Below are 16,641 nucleotides of genomic sequence, written 5' to 3' on the forward strand. Positions count from 1 at the left end.
TTCTTATTTAAAATTATGTATTATGATTTCGAAATTATAAGAAATATTATATATTCAATATATATATTATTTATCTTTCTATTTTAGCTTATTCATCCCTTCTCTTGTTTTAAAACTCTCCCTCTTATATCAGTCTTTCTTTGTGTGATGCAATCACTTATCGATTTCTTTTCTCTTTGCATGTTTAATATACATATTATTATCCGGTTATATTATGTAAAGATAAATCAAATAAACAAATTGTGTTTTAAAACTCGTATGAGTGATACGTAGCTATAATCTTATTTTTATTTTCTATTAAATTTTAATAAATAACAAAAAAAATAATAATTTATTATATGATATTTTTATATGATAACTCAAACAACATGTACATATATATATATATATATATATATATATATATATATATATATATATATATATATATATAGTTATTTCGATTTCTACATATTTTCATTTTTCATATATATTCATTTTTTATATATTTTTCAAACTACGCTTTTTCTTTTTTTTTTATACATATATTTTAGATTATTTTAGACTAGATAAATATTGTTTCGATATTCGATCAGTTAAATATAATTGTAAACAAATAATACAAAAAGCTTGTCGCCTTACTTCGTTTGTCGTTTAAATGATTCAGAAAAGAAAGAAGAGAAGGGAAAGAGAAAGGAACAGAAAAGATAAGAAAAAAGAAAAAACAAAGAATGATAAAAAATTAATAAGTAAAAAATATTTATAATATATGACATGATATATATTTCATGTCATAAAATATATATTATTTCAAATTGCATTTTCTATTAATTTCTTACAATAATACAGGAAAATAATAGAATAATAAACATTTCTTTTCGTTTGTTAATTATAGAATGAAAATGTTAATTATATAGAGGAAAGCATATTTTATTGATTTCGATGATTTTGAAATATATTATAGAAGATAACATTTTGAACGATTCTCTTATATATATATATATATATATATATATATATATATATATATATATATATATATATATATATATATAGAAAAAATATATAATATTTGATATATCGATTAGGGAAGCGGGAAATATCAATAGAAAATTTATGGAATAAAAATTACAATGATGGTAATCCGAATTGTTCAAATTTCAATATTATATAACTAAACATTAACAAAAATATTATGATTATGATAGCTTAATATATTTCAAATATCAATATAAAGTTTTGGCATTCCACAAATAATTACGAAATATAAAAATAAGATATAAAACCGAAAATTCATTTGAAGTTATAATGAATAACAGCATCATTTTTGATATTTATTGTTGGAATTTTGGTTTAATTTTGATTATCCAAAGATTGTTTTATATTTTATTTTTGCATTCCATAGATTTTTCAGATCTGCGGAATGCTCAAGTACAGCGTTAAATTTATGACATTTTACACTCATCATATTCCATGAAAAAAAATCTTTTACTATTTCATTTTATGTTATTATATTAATAGTAATGGTTGTAGATATATAAATATAAAAGAAATTCTATATAATAATAATAATCTTTTTTTTGTAAATATCTCAAAGACCGAGCGACACATGTAAAGAAACATGCAAAAGAAAAAATTATTCAGAATGTTGATTTCTAGAACATTATCTTTTCTTGAAAATTATCAAAATCGATGAGGATCTCTATTTTTAATAATTATCAAAATTGTTGCTATATTAAATTTTGTCTATATTATATATTTGTGATAATGTATGCAATTACTATACTGTTTATTTATTGTTTTAAACATATCATGATAATCAAAATGTATGGAGAAACTAATATCACTATACTACTATTCAAATCTATTTGGAAATAGATTTTTGATAAGTTCATTCATACGTTGTTGGTCAGTTATGATTTCATTTTATTAGTTATTGAGACAAATTTAAGAACATAATAGCGAAGTTTATATTATTAACTGATCTGGATTGATATAAATTCATAATTTTCGACATATTAATAAAAATTATTGCTATTATATATTAAATTTTACTTATTTATTACATATAGATCAATATACGATCTCTGTTTATTTATTGTTTCTATCAACTTAAAATACATATAAATATATTATGAATCCTCTGGAACAATTTTCAAAAAATGAATTGAAAATTTGAAAGATTATAGAAGATGAGAAAGGAGTCCAAAATATAAAATTTTAGCTTCGGGTTTTTATTAGTTTCCAAAATAATTAATAAAAAACTTTTTGTATAATACATTGGATTCTATTTATATAGATAAAATATCTATATTATATACTATATCTATATTATATACGTGCACGCTCTTTGACAATACATCAGCTCGATGCAACTACTTATCTATTTCTATAAACATGTTGCAGTGATAACATACAAAGAAAAAAATTGTTCAAAATGTTGATTTCTAAAATATATTCAAAAATCATCGAAATCAATAAAGATTTCTATTCCGAATAAAATTTTTGATATATTGAATTCTGTTTATACAGAGTATTCATAAAAATATGGAATGCTTTTGAAGGATTCTAAATATCAAAATGATAAAAAAAGTTTATATATATATATATATATATATATATCCGATAAAGTTTAATTAATGAATTATAAACATTTTATATTTATATTAAATAGAGTAAGATAGCGAAGAGAATGGCTAAACTGGGTGCACGGGATTACCATATTGCAATGTCGATTGCATAGCAGAGCTTTTCAATAAAAATAAATACATTGATATATTTTTTATATAATATATATATTTTTTTAATTCATTATTTCAAATGAATTTCAGTATAATGTAATATAATATATGTATTATGTAACTTCTTATTTAACAAAAATTTGAATAAGTTTTAATAAATTCTAGGATATTAATATATTATTTATTTTTTATCATTATTTATTTTAATCATTTAAATCCATAAATAAATCATTTTATAATACAAACATTTTATTTAAATCTATATTGAATTGTTGTATGACATTCTATTTATTTACTTATCGAAATCAAAAATAGAAGCAAATCAAAATACATTCCCATAAAATTTCGATTTAAATGTTAAATAATATAATATAAAATGATAAAAGAAGTTATAATATAATATGTATATTATATTATATTTAAATTTGATATATATATAAAAATATCAGTATATTTATTTTGAGGAGCTCTGCTTTGCAAACAACATTGTAATATGGTACTGCCACGCATTCAAAGAACTCAGCTGAGTTCTTTCGCCGTCTTACTCTATCTGATATAAACTTAAAATGCTTATAATCGTTAAATTATATCGTTATATAATATCGTTAAGCCTTATCATATATATATATATGAATTTTTTTCATCATTTTGATGTTTAGAATCCTTCAAAGGTCCCACATTTTTATGAATACCTGTATGTGCATGTTTTTGTCAATATATGTGTCAGTATTTATCCTTTGTTTTTATAAATATATTGCAATGGGCAGCGAAATACATAACAGATAGATTCGTTAAAAAGCTGCTTCTTTATGGATTATAATGAATTTATAATGTCTTATTCGATGCTGAAGTTGAATATTTCACGATTGGATTTTTTGAAAAATAAAATATAAAACATCCTTGAATGATGGAAATTACCATCCGATAGATTTAAAAAATGTTGATATTTATTATAACTATTTTATATTTTATTTTTATTTCAAGGATTGTTTTGTGTTTTATTTTATTTCTCGGCATTGAATTTGAGATATTTTAATTATCATAATTCATGAGAAAATAGATTTTTAACTATTTCATCTTTATACATTTTATCAATCTTATTATTAATATTTCTCGGAAACTAATAAAAATTCGAAGCTAAAATTTTATATTCAGGAATCTTTCTCTGATCCCTCAAAATTTCAATCGTTTAGAATCGCATATTATACTTTATTCTAAGATATTAATAAAATTTTTGGTATAATATAAATATAATTAACATTAAATGCTTATTATCATTGCATTTTCTATGGATCGTTATCGAGTATAGATTGATATATAGGTTGATAACATAATATAATAGCGATACTTCATTCACAGTGTGTTCTAAAGTAAATAGTATCTTCAAATAAAATCCATTATCGTAATTTCAGTTGCTTAAGATTATTTTTTATCTGCAATTATTTTAAACTATATTATATTTTAAGATTTATTGACAGAATTATTGAGTTGGTTAGAACAAATTTTTTTCCCGATTATAGATAGTTACCAATGCCGATAATGATTTTTATTTTCATTATTATTTTTTTTAGCTATTTTATTTCAGTGAAAGACATTCAGCAACATATAAATGTGTTATCATGGAGATAAAAAAGTATTAGTTTGGTTTTAAAATATTTTGAGCCTTACTAGGCTGGCTTAGAAGTCACGCGTTGCCGATACTTATGCAATATCTTATAAATGTTAAGATTATTATTGCTATTATCGTCATATTATTGTGATTAATTATTTGATACTTAACACTAAATTACGACTATTATTACGAAGATAATACATCTTCATAATATGTCTGAAGGCAGAATTTAATATATTGTATTGAAATTTTTGTTAATTATTCGGAATAGAAAGATTTTTGCCGTTTTATTTTAAAAAAACTTTTTTCTTTCTATATGTTCCTACCGCTACTCTTAGTTTTCGAGATAAAAAAAGATTGTTATTATAAGTAAATGTATAAAAGAAATTTTATACTATGTATGTGTGTGAGTCTACAATCATTTATTATTCTTATAAATATTCCAGCGGATGGCATCCAAAATATATAATGAGTAGACTGGTCAAAAATCTATTTGCTTATAGATATTTATTATATGCTTAAAATATCTCAAATCTAATGCCGGGAGCATTATATAAATTTTTCAGATCCTTGAATGACCGAAACGAAAAAAAAATCGAAATTTGGATGATTATTCATTGATTATTATAATTTATCTAGAATTATTTTATATTTTAATTTTGACCAAGTTCGATATTAGATTTAAAACTAAGATTTTAAATCTAATATAAAATAATATATATAATAATTTTTTATTAGTTCACTAATTATATATTTTAGTTGTTTATATTTATAGAAAATCGCATACAGTTACGAATGTATAAAAAAAATTCTATAATAATAATAATATAATAATAATATAATAATAATATAATATATAATAATAATAATATAATATAATAATAATAATTTTTTTTGCAAATATTTCGAAAACTAAGAGCGATAATATACGAAGATGATATATATATTTAAAGAAAAAAGTTGTTCAAAATATTGATTTTATGATTTTTTGCGATTTCCAAAAAATATAAAAATTAGTGAGGTTTTTCCTATTCTAAATAATTATCAAATCAAAATTTTTTTAATATTTCGAAAATTAATAACCCGAAATTAAAATTTTAGATTCATTTCTTTTTATTCAGTTCCTCTCTAATTTCATATCAATTGAAAGCATATTACATTTCAGAATATTTATTTTCGTAAAAAAATGTCTAATTTCTCTCTATATATTAATTTCGTTATTTTAAAAGCCGGGCATCATATGTATAGATACGATATATAAACAATGATCGTATATTGATTTATATTCTCATGGATATATGGATATATAGATATAGATAAAATGATATAGATTAAAATTTAATAAAATAGTAGCAAAAATTTTTTGTTAATATCTCGTAAATTATGAATTTGCAATAATTCGGATCAAAACTATTTTTATATATAAATCCATAATTCTTCAATTTGTTGTTCTAATAATAAAAATCATATCCTAACTGCTCTTAAAGTTGCATATTGACGTACAGACATATATAGAATTCAATGATATAATATGAAAAATTTTTTATTAACTCAAAAAACTAACCGCTATTATGTAGAAAATAGAGAATTGCTTAAAATCATATCCTTTACATTATATTTTAAAATCATTAAAATCAATGAATAAAATATTAATTTATAAGTTCTATCATTGACATTTTGAAAAATTGTTTTATATTTTATTTTTATCACTTTATCATTCTCTCGCTTGTTATTGATAAATATTAAATATGATAATAATATTTTATCCGTTATATATTTTGATTGCCTGTTGCTATAATATGTTTATATATATACTATATAAATATATAGTATTATATATATAAACTATAAACAATAAGTTTCATTTTACTGTTACTTTTGCTACTACAGAAGGTTACATATAAGGTAACAAAATTATAATACAATGTTTCGCGAATATCTCAAGATTAAGTAGCGGTATAGGAAAGAATTATTCAAAATAACATTTCGAAAATCATCGAAATTTATGAAGTATATCTTTTTCTATATAATTATCAAAAGTTAGAATGAATTGATATATCATTGAGATAAATTTGTCTTTAAACATATATAAAAAAAAACAAAGCTTTTTTTAAAAAAGAAAACATATTGCACTAGTGTAATACACGTGTGAAATTTTATTTGCTTATAAGCTTTTGCAAATATGATGTAAGTAGATTTTTGGAAGACTGTCCCGTAAATCGCGTGTATTATACTTTTCAAGTATACAATTTTACCTTGGTCTATACCATTCTTATAATAACTTCCCGTCCATCAAGTAAAAAAAAATTTCTACGAGCTATGGCAATTGTTTAGATCGCCATTAATGCATGGCATTGTAACGAACGTATCAAATATTTCGAGTGCATGAATGACATAATTAGTCGATTATAATTAGTGGTTAAGAACCGCGCTAATTGTCTTTTTCGAATTTTAACTTGTAATTTTTCAAAACACGCGCACGAGACTGATCTTCATTCGATTTCAAATATCGAACAATATCATTGACGAATAAATGTTTTGTTTCTTCGAAAATATTGTTTGCGATACAAATTATATTTTCTAATACGAGCAAACGTCCTCCATATGCGCATGTATGTTCTTTTACTTTCATTTTTTTCTCTTTCAACGAAAAATCGTCTTCTGCTCTTTTCTTAGACCATATTAATGATAAGAGCAGCGACGTTAAACGTTAGTAACATGCGCGTACATAATATTTCAAATTAAAGAATTTATAGAATGAGAGAGTTGATCGTAATTATAAGGACCAATTCGATAAGAAATAAGATATGCGAAGAGAAAAGATAGGAGCGATAGTAAAAAAGTAATTCATTAGAGCAGAAGTTGATGAGCATGTAAGCAAGAAAAAAGAAGAGGGAGTAAGAGATGGGAGAAAAGAAAAAGAGAGAGCGAAGAAAAAAAGAAAAAAAGAAAGAAAACAAAGTATAATGTTCACTGATGATTATCCGTCCATCAACATAAACCTTCAAGGATCCTTCGTGAATAATATTGTCGGTTTTAATTGAAAATTCATCAACATCAATGAATTTTGTTTAAAGGACCCGAGTACCGTCTCTTAGAATATGACATGGATCGCGTGTATTGCTCTCTACAGCTGAAAAAATTTTGAAAAAGAAGAAAACAAATAAATGAGATAAGTAATTTATTTGTTTTTTGACAAACGTGAATACAAATATATATATAAGTATATATGTATGTATGTATGCGATTGGATACACCGACGAATACCCATATTTTGCGGACCAGAGCCTTCCGATTAGGCGATTTCTTCGATCGATGTTATATTATATCCTTGTACCTGTGTGCGTAGTAAAACCGCGCCAATTTTATTGTCTTTACTTGTTATTAGTGTTATTAAACAATGTTATTTGCATATTGACTATTACTAGCAAAATGATTTCTATTATATATATACGGAAAATCGGGATACAACGAGAAATATAGTTCGATCGAATTTATGATCCCGATTTTTCATCATATGATGCCCGTATTAGCGATAATAATGACCATGACAAAACGTTGATAATAATTCGATAATATAATCATTAAACATTTTTTATTTCTATTTGAATTTCTGTCTGTACGTATATCCAATATATTTAAAAAAAATTATCATTTTATTAAAATTGTATTGCACATTCTCTATTTTCAACTTATTGATTATGAGATTGATTGTGTTCACCGAATTATTATATTGATGCGTCAACAATATGCTCATTTTTTCTTTTCATTTAATTTATATAGTATGTAATATATACTATAAATTATAAAATCAAGAAAAAATATATTGTCGAAAATAGATATTTGCTAACATCATAATTGCGAATTTATTACGTATTAAAATCAGATAAAAATCAAAACTATTGTTTTCAAAAATATCATAGCTATATATTAGTAATATTTAAGAACGCGAATGTAAGTAATACCATATGCATGTAATTCGGTACAATAAAAGTACAGCATTTTCTCATTTATATAATTCATTTACTTACGTATTATTTTTTTCTATAAAAAACTTATCTTTTATATCATATATTTTTCATATGTATTTATTTATAGTATATATTTGTTTATGTGGGTAAGTATTATATAATTTTATATAAATTTTATACAACAAATTTGTATTGATATTTAATTTCATAAAAAAAAGTTTTTGAAATTTTTCTTTTTTATAAAATATTATAACAGGATATTACATAAAAATAAAAAAGAAAAAAGAAGATATCATAAATATATATGTACGTAATATATGTTTACTTATTTATTTATATAAGTTGAATAGTTACATTACGTAATACATAAAATTGAAACATATATACATACATATACATATACATATACATGAAATGTATACGTTAGATATTAATAGTTGCAACTGAATGTAAGACTAACCTCTTTGTTTCCTAGATGAATACTCAATGACATTGTTGAATAATTTCAATTTTTTTTTTGTATATAATAATTCATCAAGTATATTTAAACTAATTGTTGAATAAAATCAAATGCGGTAACGTGTAATCAGAAAAGAATACGAATCGTATGATTCAAGAACAAAGGTGAAACGTATAAATAAAAATGCAATTAAACATTCAAGAATGGCAATATGAATCGTAATTTTGTGAAAATTGAAAAATATTATTTAAACCATATATTCAATGAATATGTATTCAAGATTATATTATTTCAAATTTTATGATACATATGAATTGATAAAAAAGAAACGCAAATAAAATTAGAGATATTTTTTTGTAAAATGAAATTGTTTGATTAAAGATTGTTTATGTTTTTTATATATTCATTTTTAAATTTGTTTCTGAATTGTTTTTTTCTTTCTTTATTAATTTATATTAATAATCATGTCAAAACCTGATATGCCAAAACTCGTAACTGCACTTTTTTCCTTTAAAGGAAAAAATAATGATGAAGTATGTTTGATTTTCTATTGTATCATATTATCATTTTTTTATAATTTGATTTTCTAAATACTATTATATTTTTATCATAGTTATGTTTTAAAAAAGGAGATGTAATAACAATAACACAAACAGATGAAGAAGGCTGGTGGGAAGGCACATTGCATGACAAAACTGGTTGGTTTCCATCTAATTATGTTAAGGAATGTAGAGTTTCAGGTATTATGCATAAAATAAAATAATCTATTTTAATTCATCAAATAATTTCTATTATATTTTTGTTACTTTTTTATTTTATTTATTTTTATTTCATTCAAAGAAAATAATATTTCAACTATGAAGACTTCTCCTGAAAAAATTTTGCAAGAATCCCCTGTGCATCAAAAATTAAATCGAGATATTGTATTAAAGGATTTAATAGATTCTGAAAGAGTGAATGTAGCAGAATTGCAAGGTTTAATAAATAATTTTTTACATCCTTTAGAATCTGCTAATATGTAAGTTTATATAATATATATAAAATATATATATAATAATTATAAAATATATGTATTAAATTATTTAATTATTGATTATTAATTTATTTGTACATATTATTTTTGTATATACATAAATGTATATTTATTAATAATATTGAAAATTTGTAATATTAAAAATAAAATTGTTTATATGTTAAATTTTTAGATTAGAAGAAGAAGAATACAAGCAACTTTTAGGTAATATACATGAAGTTCTTGAAATACATCAATTATTGTTATCTAACTTGGAAGCAACTATAACACAAGATTGTGCTTTGAGAGTTGGAAATCTCTTTTTAACATTAGCACCAAAATTAAAATCTATTCATATAACGTATTGTGGAAATCATCCACAGGCTGTATGTATTTTAGATCAATACAGGTATGTTACAAAAATTAAAAGATTTTTATAATTATTTAGATTATTTAAATAAAAAAAAGAATTAGTAAAACTTTTTTTATATAGAGATGAATTGAATAATTTCATGGAATGTAATGGAGCAATATCACCGGGTATATTAGTATTAACAACTAGTTTAAGTAAACCTTTTCGAAGATTGGACAAATATTCTGCTATGCTTCAAGAATTGGAAAGGTATACGGAAAAGAATCATCCTGATAGAGGCGACATTCAACGCAGTATAGCTGTATATAGGGAAATAGCTGTAAGTTAAAGAATTCAATATTATCTACATGTTATATATTTAATTTTAAAAATGTTTGAAATTTTTTGTAATATGTTTTTTTTTGTATTTTGATGTAATACATATATTTTTGTTGTATAGGATCAATGTATATCTATACGAAAACAACGTGAATTAGCACTCCAAGTTTTAACTAGTGGTATTAAAGGATGGGAGGGAGAAGAATTAAGTTCTCTTGGAGAAATTCTTTACATTGGCTCAGTCACTTTGGCAAATGGAACTACAAGTCTAGATCGTCGAGATAGATATTTTGTTCTTTTTCCAACAACTCTTTTAGTTCTCAGTATCAGTCCAAGAATGAGTTCTTTTGTTTATGAAGTATATTCAAAATTTTTCTTTATATATTATATTTCTTATATCTTCCATTCATAAATATATATAAATAAAAGAATTTACTTTTTTTATTTGTAGGGAAAACTTCCATTAACAGGTATTACCATTATTCAAATAGAAGATACAGATGAAATAAGAAATACTTTCGAAATTACAGGCAAGAGATATTTATTTATTTATCATTAAAACCATTTATTCGTTTCAAAATGAAACATTAAAAATTAATAAAATTTCGATTTTACCTTAGGGCCCATGATTGAGAATATACTTGTATTTTGTGCTACTAAAGAAGATCAACAGCGTTGGATTAAACTTTTAATACAAGAACAAACAACAAATAGTAATCTTGTAAAATCATCAATGACATCACGCGTGAGTTACAATTTACCTCCATATGTTCGTCTTTCAAGATATTTTGCAAAATTAGTCAAGAAAAAAATTATACGTCTTGAAATTCTGAAAAAATTGCTTTATTTGCAATACATTCTGAAACCAGATATGAGTAACGTAAAAATGCGAAAAACTAATATAACAACATATATTCTTCATCCAATGCAAACAAACAGTCAAGATTGCTGTTCTCAAAATTCAGAGAATATCGCTTTAAATAATATTAAAACGAAACATTCACCTGTTGAAACGACACAAACAATGTTGCGTAAGTCTACTCTGATACTAGAAGTGAAATATGCATTAGAAGATATTGATCTTAGTACTATAGGATTAGCACATGATTCATGTTTAACAGAACCAACACAAAATGGCATACGTGAAATTAGTAAAAGTTTACCATTTATTGGTATTGAAAGTTCAATTAATAATTTTATGAATAATAATAATATAAATAATAATTTTGTTGATCTTTCACAATCTCTTTACCGATCACGTTTTACTAATCTTATTCATTCATATCCAATTGGCTCTAACTTCCATCAAGATATATATCCATCATTTAATGAAATGGAAAAGCATATAGATTCAATAAAGTGTTGGAAAGGAAAAGAATTCATTGATGAACAGATTACCAAAAATTCTATACATCATTCATCTGTTTTTATGTGTAATTCAAACATTAATAAACATTATTGCCAATTTCAAACATATATACCAAAAAAAATATATCAAACATCTGATTTTCAAGCAAATGTAATTAGTGTTGGATCATTAGATTCAGGAATGGTTGAAAGTTATCGCTTGAATTCATCTGAAATTAATTCTTCTTGTAAATTATGCACATATGTCAATAATAAATATAACGTTGAACATCCTATAAGAATCTATTCTAGCGAAAGTGAAAATGATGAAAGTAAATTTGAATATCAATGCGTTTGTACATCACCTTTTGGTTCTACTCCCAGAAATAGCGTTCATTTGTGCAGTTTATCGAAGCATATTGAAAATGCTCAGGATCCTTCAATGTGCAAAACTAATATAAAAGATCATAATTCTAAGCATATTCTTGCTACAAATGAAATACAAACACAAATAAATACAATTTATGTACCTTTAAATAAATATGAGCATAAAGTGCAAAAAAGATTTACGCAACCTATACCGTACATACATCAAACTATAGTACGAAAAGTTGGAAGAAGAGTAATTCAGCCAAATCATCCCATTGTTAAAAACAATTACAACGGAACGAGTCAAATATATAAATCAGGACTATATGCCCATTGGTGGTTGAAGAAATTTATACCATTGTCTGGATGCTCAGATCAAGGCAAGCTTCCATGGCATGGCTGTTTTATTTTTTTTTTTCTCATTTAATTAATGTTTTTGCTTGTTTTAATACTAATTATGTTCTTCTGAGAGCGCGCGTATGACACACAGAGAGAGAAAGAGAGAGATGCATATACGCGCGCTTAGTGCACATAAGCATATGCTTTTTTTTTTACAGCCATGTTGTGTGAAGTAAATTTTAGTTTTAACATTTGTATGTATTGTATAAAATAATTGAAAAACAAGATTAATGTTAAATGTTAAATTAGACAAAATTAACTTGCATATGCTGTTGGTTTATTTCTAATTTTTTATTATTTATTTAAAATATGTGATTAGTAGAATAATACATTTCGTAATTAATTTTGTTCTAATTATAATTATGATGAATTATTGAATTATTATTTTGCATTTCTTTTTTCATTTTGCCAGATTTGCAGCCAACAAAATGGGAAACAGCAGTTACAAGCACAGCAGCAACAACAACAACAACAACAACAACAACAACAACAACAACATCACAAATCAATCATGGAACATTGTTCCACCTTAGGAATTAAAACACCTTGGAATATCGCTTCATTACGACCAGCACCTCCTTTTTATGCTTTTAAAATATTTAATAAAACTGACATCAGTTTGGATTTATCTTCATCACGTTCATGTAGTAGGGATATAAATATAAAATATTAAACTTTTCAATATATATATCAATACAATATATATTAATACAAAGAATAATCAATTTTTCCTATTGCAGATGAAAGACAATTTGAAGAAGATGCGATCATCTTAAAAGTGATTGAGGCATACTGTCTTTCTGTTAATGCTAGATTTACCATGCATTCTGGAGAATCAACTTGTAGGTTGTGAATTAAATTTTTTTGTTTTTGAAATATTTAAATTGATGATTAATCTTTACATCTCGAATATTATTCACATTTTAGCAATATTGGAATATGATTCACATAAAATGCAAGAAAAAGTATCTTTAATGAATAATCGTGAAAATTGGGATTTTTATACTAATCGGTAAATTAATGTTTTATTTATATTATTATAATTTATATATATATATAAATAATATATGTATTATAGATGAAAAAATATATATATGAAATTACATCATTAAAAATGTGAATCTAATATATATATTCATTTGAAATAGGTTATTATCAGAAACAGTTATGACATTGAAAAATCAAATGACAAATTTACAATCACAAATGTCATTATTGACAAAACAATTAGATGAAGAGAGACGATCAAGACTTTCTTTAGCTGCTACAATAAAGCGTAGTATTGGTATAATGGATGGATCGGTATCTTAAATGCTTATTTATTGATGTTTATTTTTATTATATTTATATTTTTTAATGTGATATAATAGGAATGTTTTTTTTTTAAAATGTTTGTAACTCTATTATTTGTAAAGAAAAATATAAACGTAAATAACTAATTGAATTATTTAATATAATACAATTTTTGAAATTTTCATTCATTGTAGATACTTATGTTGTTTGCATGAAAATTACAAATATATTTATTATAAATGAATTAAATGTTTTATATTATTTGTACATATATAAAAACTAATAATTTTCAATTAAAACATTTATGATTGATACATTGAAAATAATTGAGAAAGATGATTGGATATGTTCATCTTGATTTGTTTTTGATACGTTCTAATTCATTTACTCTGCTTCGTGCATGTTCTAACCTATGCCATGCCATTTGTAATACTTTTTGACTGGCATATCCAGAACCTTCATGTGGTTGTCCTGAGAAGAAGACAAATTTTAAAAAAAGAAATATATTAAATGAATTATTAGAACTTTTTCAAACTTTTTTCTTTCCATTTTACCTGTGGAAACTTGAGTTAAATAATTAATTTGTTCACTTAATTTAGATTCCACATGTCCTAATGTCTTCAAAAATTGTTGAGTTTGTGCTTCAGCTTGTTTTAAACTAGATTTTTCTTTACTAAGCTCTACGAAAGCTTGTCCTATACAAATTATATTTATTTATACGAAGATCAATGTATATAAAAAAATAAAGATTTGTCGATTACCTGCACTTTGTAAACACACTATAATATCTTTTTCAATTGTTTCAAGAATCTGTATTCTTTCCATTGGTGGTGTCATTTTGGTTTTTTTTAAAAATGAAGTATGACGAATTAGTATCACGTTTGATCTAAATAAAAATATAAAAAAATATAAATAGAAAAGAAAAAATGAAAAATTCAATCATGGAATTCAATTATGAAATAAAACACTAACCAACAATCGAAAATTATCGAACATGAAATGGTTGAAATGTGGCTTTAACGCCATCTATATATTTTTATTTATTTATATATTTTTTTAAGCAAGACAACGAAGATAATAATAGATAATAATTAACAGATATTGCGATGATATTAATAATAATAATAATAATAATAATAATAATATGTAAAAAATATAAGAATAATAAAGAAAGAAAAGAAATAGTTTTTATAGAAATAAATAATAAAGATTAATATTAAATAGAATAAAAAGTAATTAAAAGAACAGTGATAAATATCAAGTACGGTAGTTAGCCAACAAGAATGGTATCATCGGTGAGAAATTTATATTCAGGTATTTCTAAGTTGGTAGGTGCTGGTCCTCTACGTATACGTCCAGCTGCATCAAAATGAGATGCATGACATGGACAATAAAATCCACCACGTATTATACCGGCATTAGGAATTGGCACACAGCCAAGATGCGTGCAAATTCCAATGACAATTAACCATTCAGGTCGCTTAGCTCTTTCATTATCGCTTTCAGGATCTCTTAATTCCGCAATATTTACTAATCTTTCTTGATCTATAATGGATTGGGAGCTAAAAATTTTTAATATATTTTGAATATTAGGTTGAAAACTGAAGTTGAAATAAAACTAAATTAATGAAAATCTTTATATATGATTCCTTACCGATGATAAACGAAAATCGGCTTTCCTTGCCATTTAAATATTGATACTTTTCCTACTGGTATATCTCGTAAACTAATTTCAATTTGTGCTTCCGCTAAAATGCCTCGTGATGGGGCAAGAAAGAATATATAATGTAATATATGAGATTTTAACCCATAAAGTGCTGCAACACCGGCCACTAATTGTAAAAATATTATGTTAATTTTTTTTTTTTATTTTTTTGGTAATGAAAGCAATCTTTCTATTTCATTGTTTCACTAAGTCGAAATATTTATGAAAACATACCGAAAGATGCAGCATAATTTGCTGTTCTTCGTTCATCGGTGCTTCGTTTAGCCGATATATTTGAATTAAGAAGAGATTTTCGACGATATTCTTGAAAGTCTGGTTTCGGTAAATCAGTGTGTGCATATCGATATTTTAAATAAAATGTCAATACACTCGCGTTCAAGCAGTTTTCGATTGGAAATCGAGAGAAAATCGATAGGAAAGATAACGACATTTGTGTTTAGTTTTCTATTAATCATCACCTATTAACATGGAATTCGTTTGCGTTTTCAATTCTGTTTTATTTAGTGTTTTGTTATGTTTTCATGTTGTGATTCATATTTGTTTTTTGAAATAATCGAGAGTGCGACTGCATCACAAAAAGAAAAGAAATTGAAAAAAAAAAAAGAGAAAGAGAAAAAATAACGAAGAGTTTGTCATAAATATATAACGCTATTCGTGGTTAATAATAAATCCTTTGAAAAAAATACTAGTCTGATTGGTTGATTTTGACGCTTCTAATCATTCAAAAAGGAATACATATTAGTCACATCTATAATTAAATAAAATAAGACCATAATATTATGTATTGAAGAAAGGCATCTTTCGTTTTTTTTAAGATTTTTCGTCAACTACATTTTATCTAGAAAGCTAATTTTCGTAACCGAATAAAAAAATTATTTCAGAATGATTCGTAAAAAATTTTTTTTTCAAATGAAATATTTTATAATATTGAAGCTGTAAATAGTCATATTATGCATTTCTAGTCTGCAGTAAATCCTAAGTGCATGTAATTTTAAGATTATTAGACATTGAATATAATATAATATTATAAGTGATTATTAT

At 23.8% G+C, this 16,641-nt stretch overlaps 3 protein-coding genes across 7 annotated transcripts; 1 reads left to right on the forward strand and 2 right to left on the reverse strand.

Moving 5' to 3' along the window:
- The first annotated feature begins 8,710 nt into the window (after positions 1 to 8,710).
- RtGEF (Rho-type guanine nucleotide exchange factor) lies at positions 8,711 to 14,118 on the forward strand. 5 transcript variants are annotated; one of them, XM_012492765.2, is made up of 12 exons: positions 8,711 to 9,296; positions 9,377 to 9,503; positions 9,604 to 9,781; positions 9,969 to 10,184; positions 10,269 to 10,467; positions 10,588 to 10,824; positions 10,918 to 10,996; positions 11,087 to 11,211; positions 12,994 to 13,228; positions 13,322 to 13,423; positions 13,509 to 13,593; positions 13,730 to 14,118. In XM_012492765.2, exons 1-12 carry the CDS (start codon positions 9,228 to 9,230, stop codon positions 13,890 to 13,892), a joined length of 1,815 nt encoding a protein of 604 aa, XP_012348219.2. In that variant the 5' UTR covers positions 8,711 to 9,227; the 3' UTR covers positions 13,893 to 14,118. The 5 variants fall into 5 exon arrangements, 1 of the variants encoding a protein (XP_012348219.2); XR_015295008.1 differs by having other exon boundaries at positions 8,716 to 9,296; positions 11,087 to 12,562; XR_015295009.1 differs by having other exon boundaries at positions 8,724 to 8,927; positions 11,087 to 12,562.
- On the reverse strand, positions 13,900 to 15,285 carry MED11 (mediator complex subunit 11). The gene is made up of 4 exons (XM_031919449.2): positions 14,847 to 15,285; positions 14,636 to 14,760; positions 14,429 to 14,569; positions 13,900 to 14,345 (listed from the first exon to the last, which is right to left on the reverse strand). Exons 2-4 carry the CDS (start codon positions 14,709 to 14,711, stop codon positions 14,224 to 14,226), a joined length of 339 nt encoding a protein of 112 aa, XP_031775309.1. The 5' UTR covers positions 14,712 to 14,760; positions 14,847 to 15,285; the 3' UTR covers positions 13,900 to 14,223.
- Positions 14,875 to 16,139, reverse strand: LOC100865282 (cytochrome b-c1 complex subunit Rieske, mitochondrial). The gene is made up of 3 exons (XM_003697970.4): positions 15,814 to 16,139; positions 15,529 to 15,706; positions 14,875 to 15,436 (listed from the first exon to the last, which is right to left on the reverse strand). Exons 1-3 carry the CDS (start codon positions 16,028 to 16,030, stop codon positions 15,145 to 15,147), a joined length of 687 nt encoding a protein of 228 aa, XP_003698018.1. The 5' UTR covers positions 16,031 to 16,139; the 3' UTR covers positions 14,875 to 15,144.
- Between the last annotated feature and the right edge of the window lie 502 nt (positions 16,140 to 16,641).

Source organism: Apis florea, unplaced genomic scaffold, assembly GCF_048593485.1.
Source record: "Apis florea isolate Af1SG1 unplaced genomic scaffold, ASM4859348v1 contig_3803_pilon, whole genome shotgun sequence".
Classification (NCBI taxonomy): Eukaryota; Metazoa; Arthropoda; class Insecta; order Hymenoptera; family Apidae; genus Apis; species Apis florea.

Excerpts from the sequence above, each read along its gene's own strand:
- RtGEF (XM_012492765.2), top strand. The coding sequence starts at position 9,228 with ATGTCAAAACCTGATATGCCAAAACTCGTAACTGCACTTTTTTCCTTT. Across the intron at positions 10,468-10,587 it reads CTGTATATAGGGAAATAGCT|GATCAATGTATATCTATACG; the intron begins GTAAGTTAAAGA and ends TTTGTTGTATAG. Across the intron at positions 10,825-10,917 it reads TGAGTTCTTTTGTTTATGAA|GGAAAACTTCCATTAACAGG; the intron begins GTATATTCAAAA and ends TTTTATTTGTAG.
- MED11 (XM_031919449.2), bottom strand. The coding sequence starts at position 14,711 with ATGACACCACCAATGGAAAGAATACAGATTCTTGAAACAATTGAAAAA. Across the intron at positions 14,570-14,635 it reads AGTGTGTTTACAAAGTGCAG|GACAAGCTTTCGTAGAGCTT; the intron begins GTAATCGACAAA and ends TAATTTGTATAG. Across the intron at positions 14,346-14,428 it reads TTTAACTCAAGTTTCCACAG|GACAACCACATGAAGGTTCT; the intron begins GTAAAATGGAAA and ends TCTTCTTCTCAG.
- LOC100865282 (XM_003697970.4), bottom strand. The coding sequence starts at position 16,030 with ATGTCGTTATCTTTCCTATCGATTTTCTCTCGATTTCCAATCGAAAAC. Across the intron at positions 15,707-15,813 it reads AAATTATGCTGCATCTTTCG|TGGCCGGTGTTGCAGCACTT; the intron begins GTATGTTTTCAT and ends TTTTACAATTAG. Across the intron at positions 15,437-15,528 it reads CCGATTTTCGTTTATCATCG|CTCCCAATCCATTATAGATC; the intron begins GTAAGGAATCAT and ends AAAAATTTTTAG.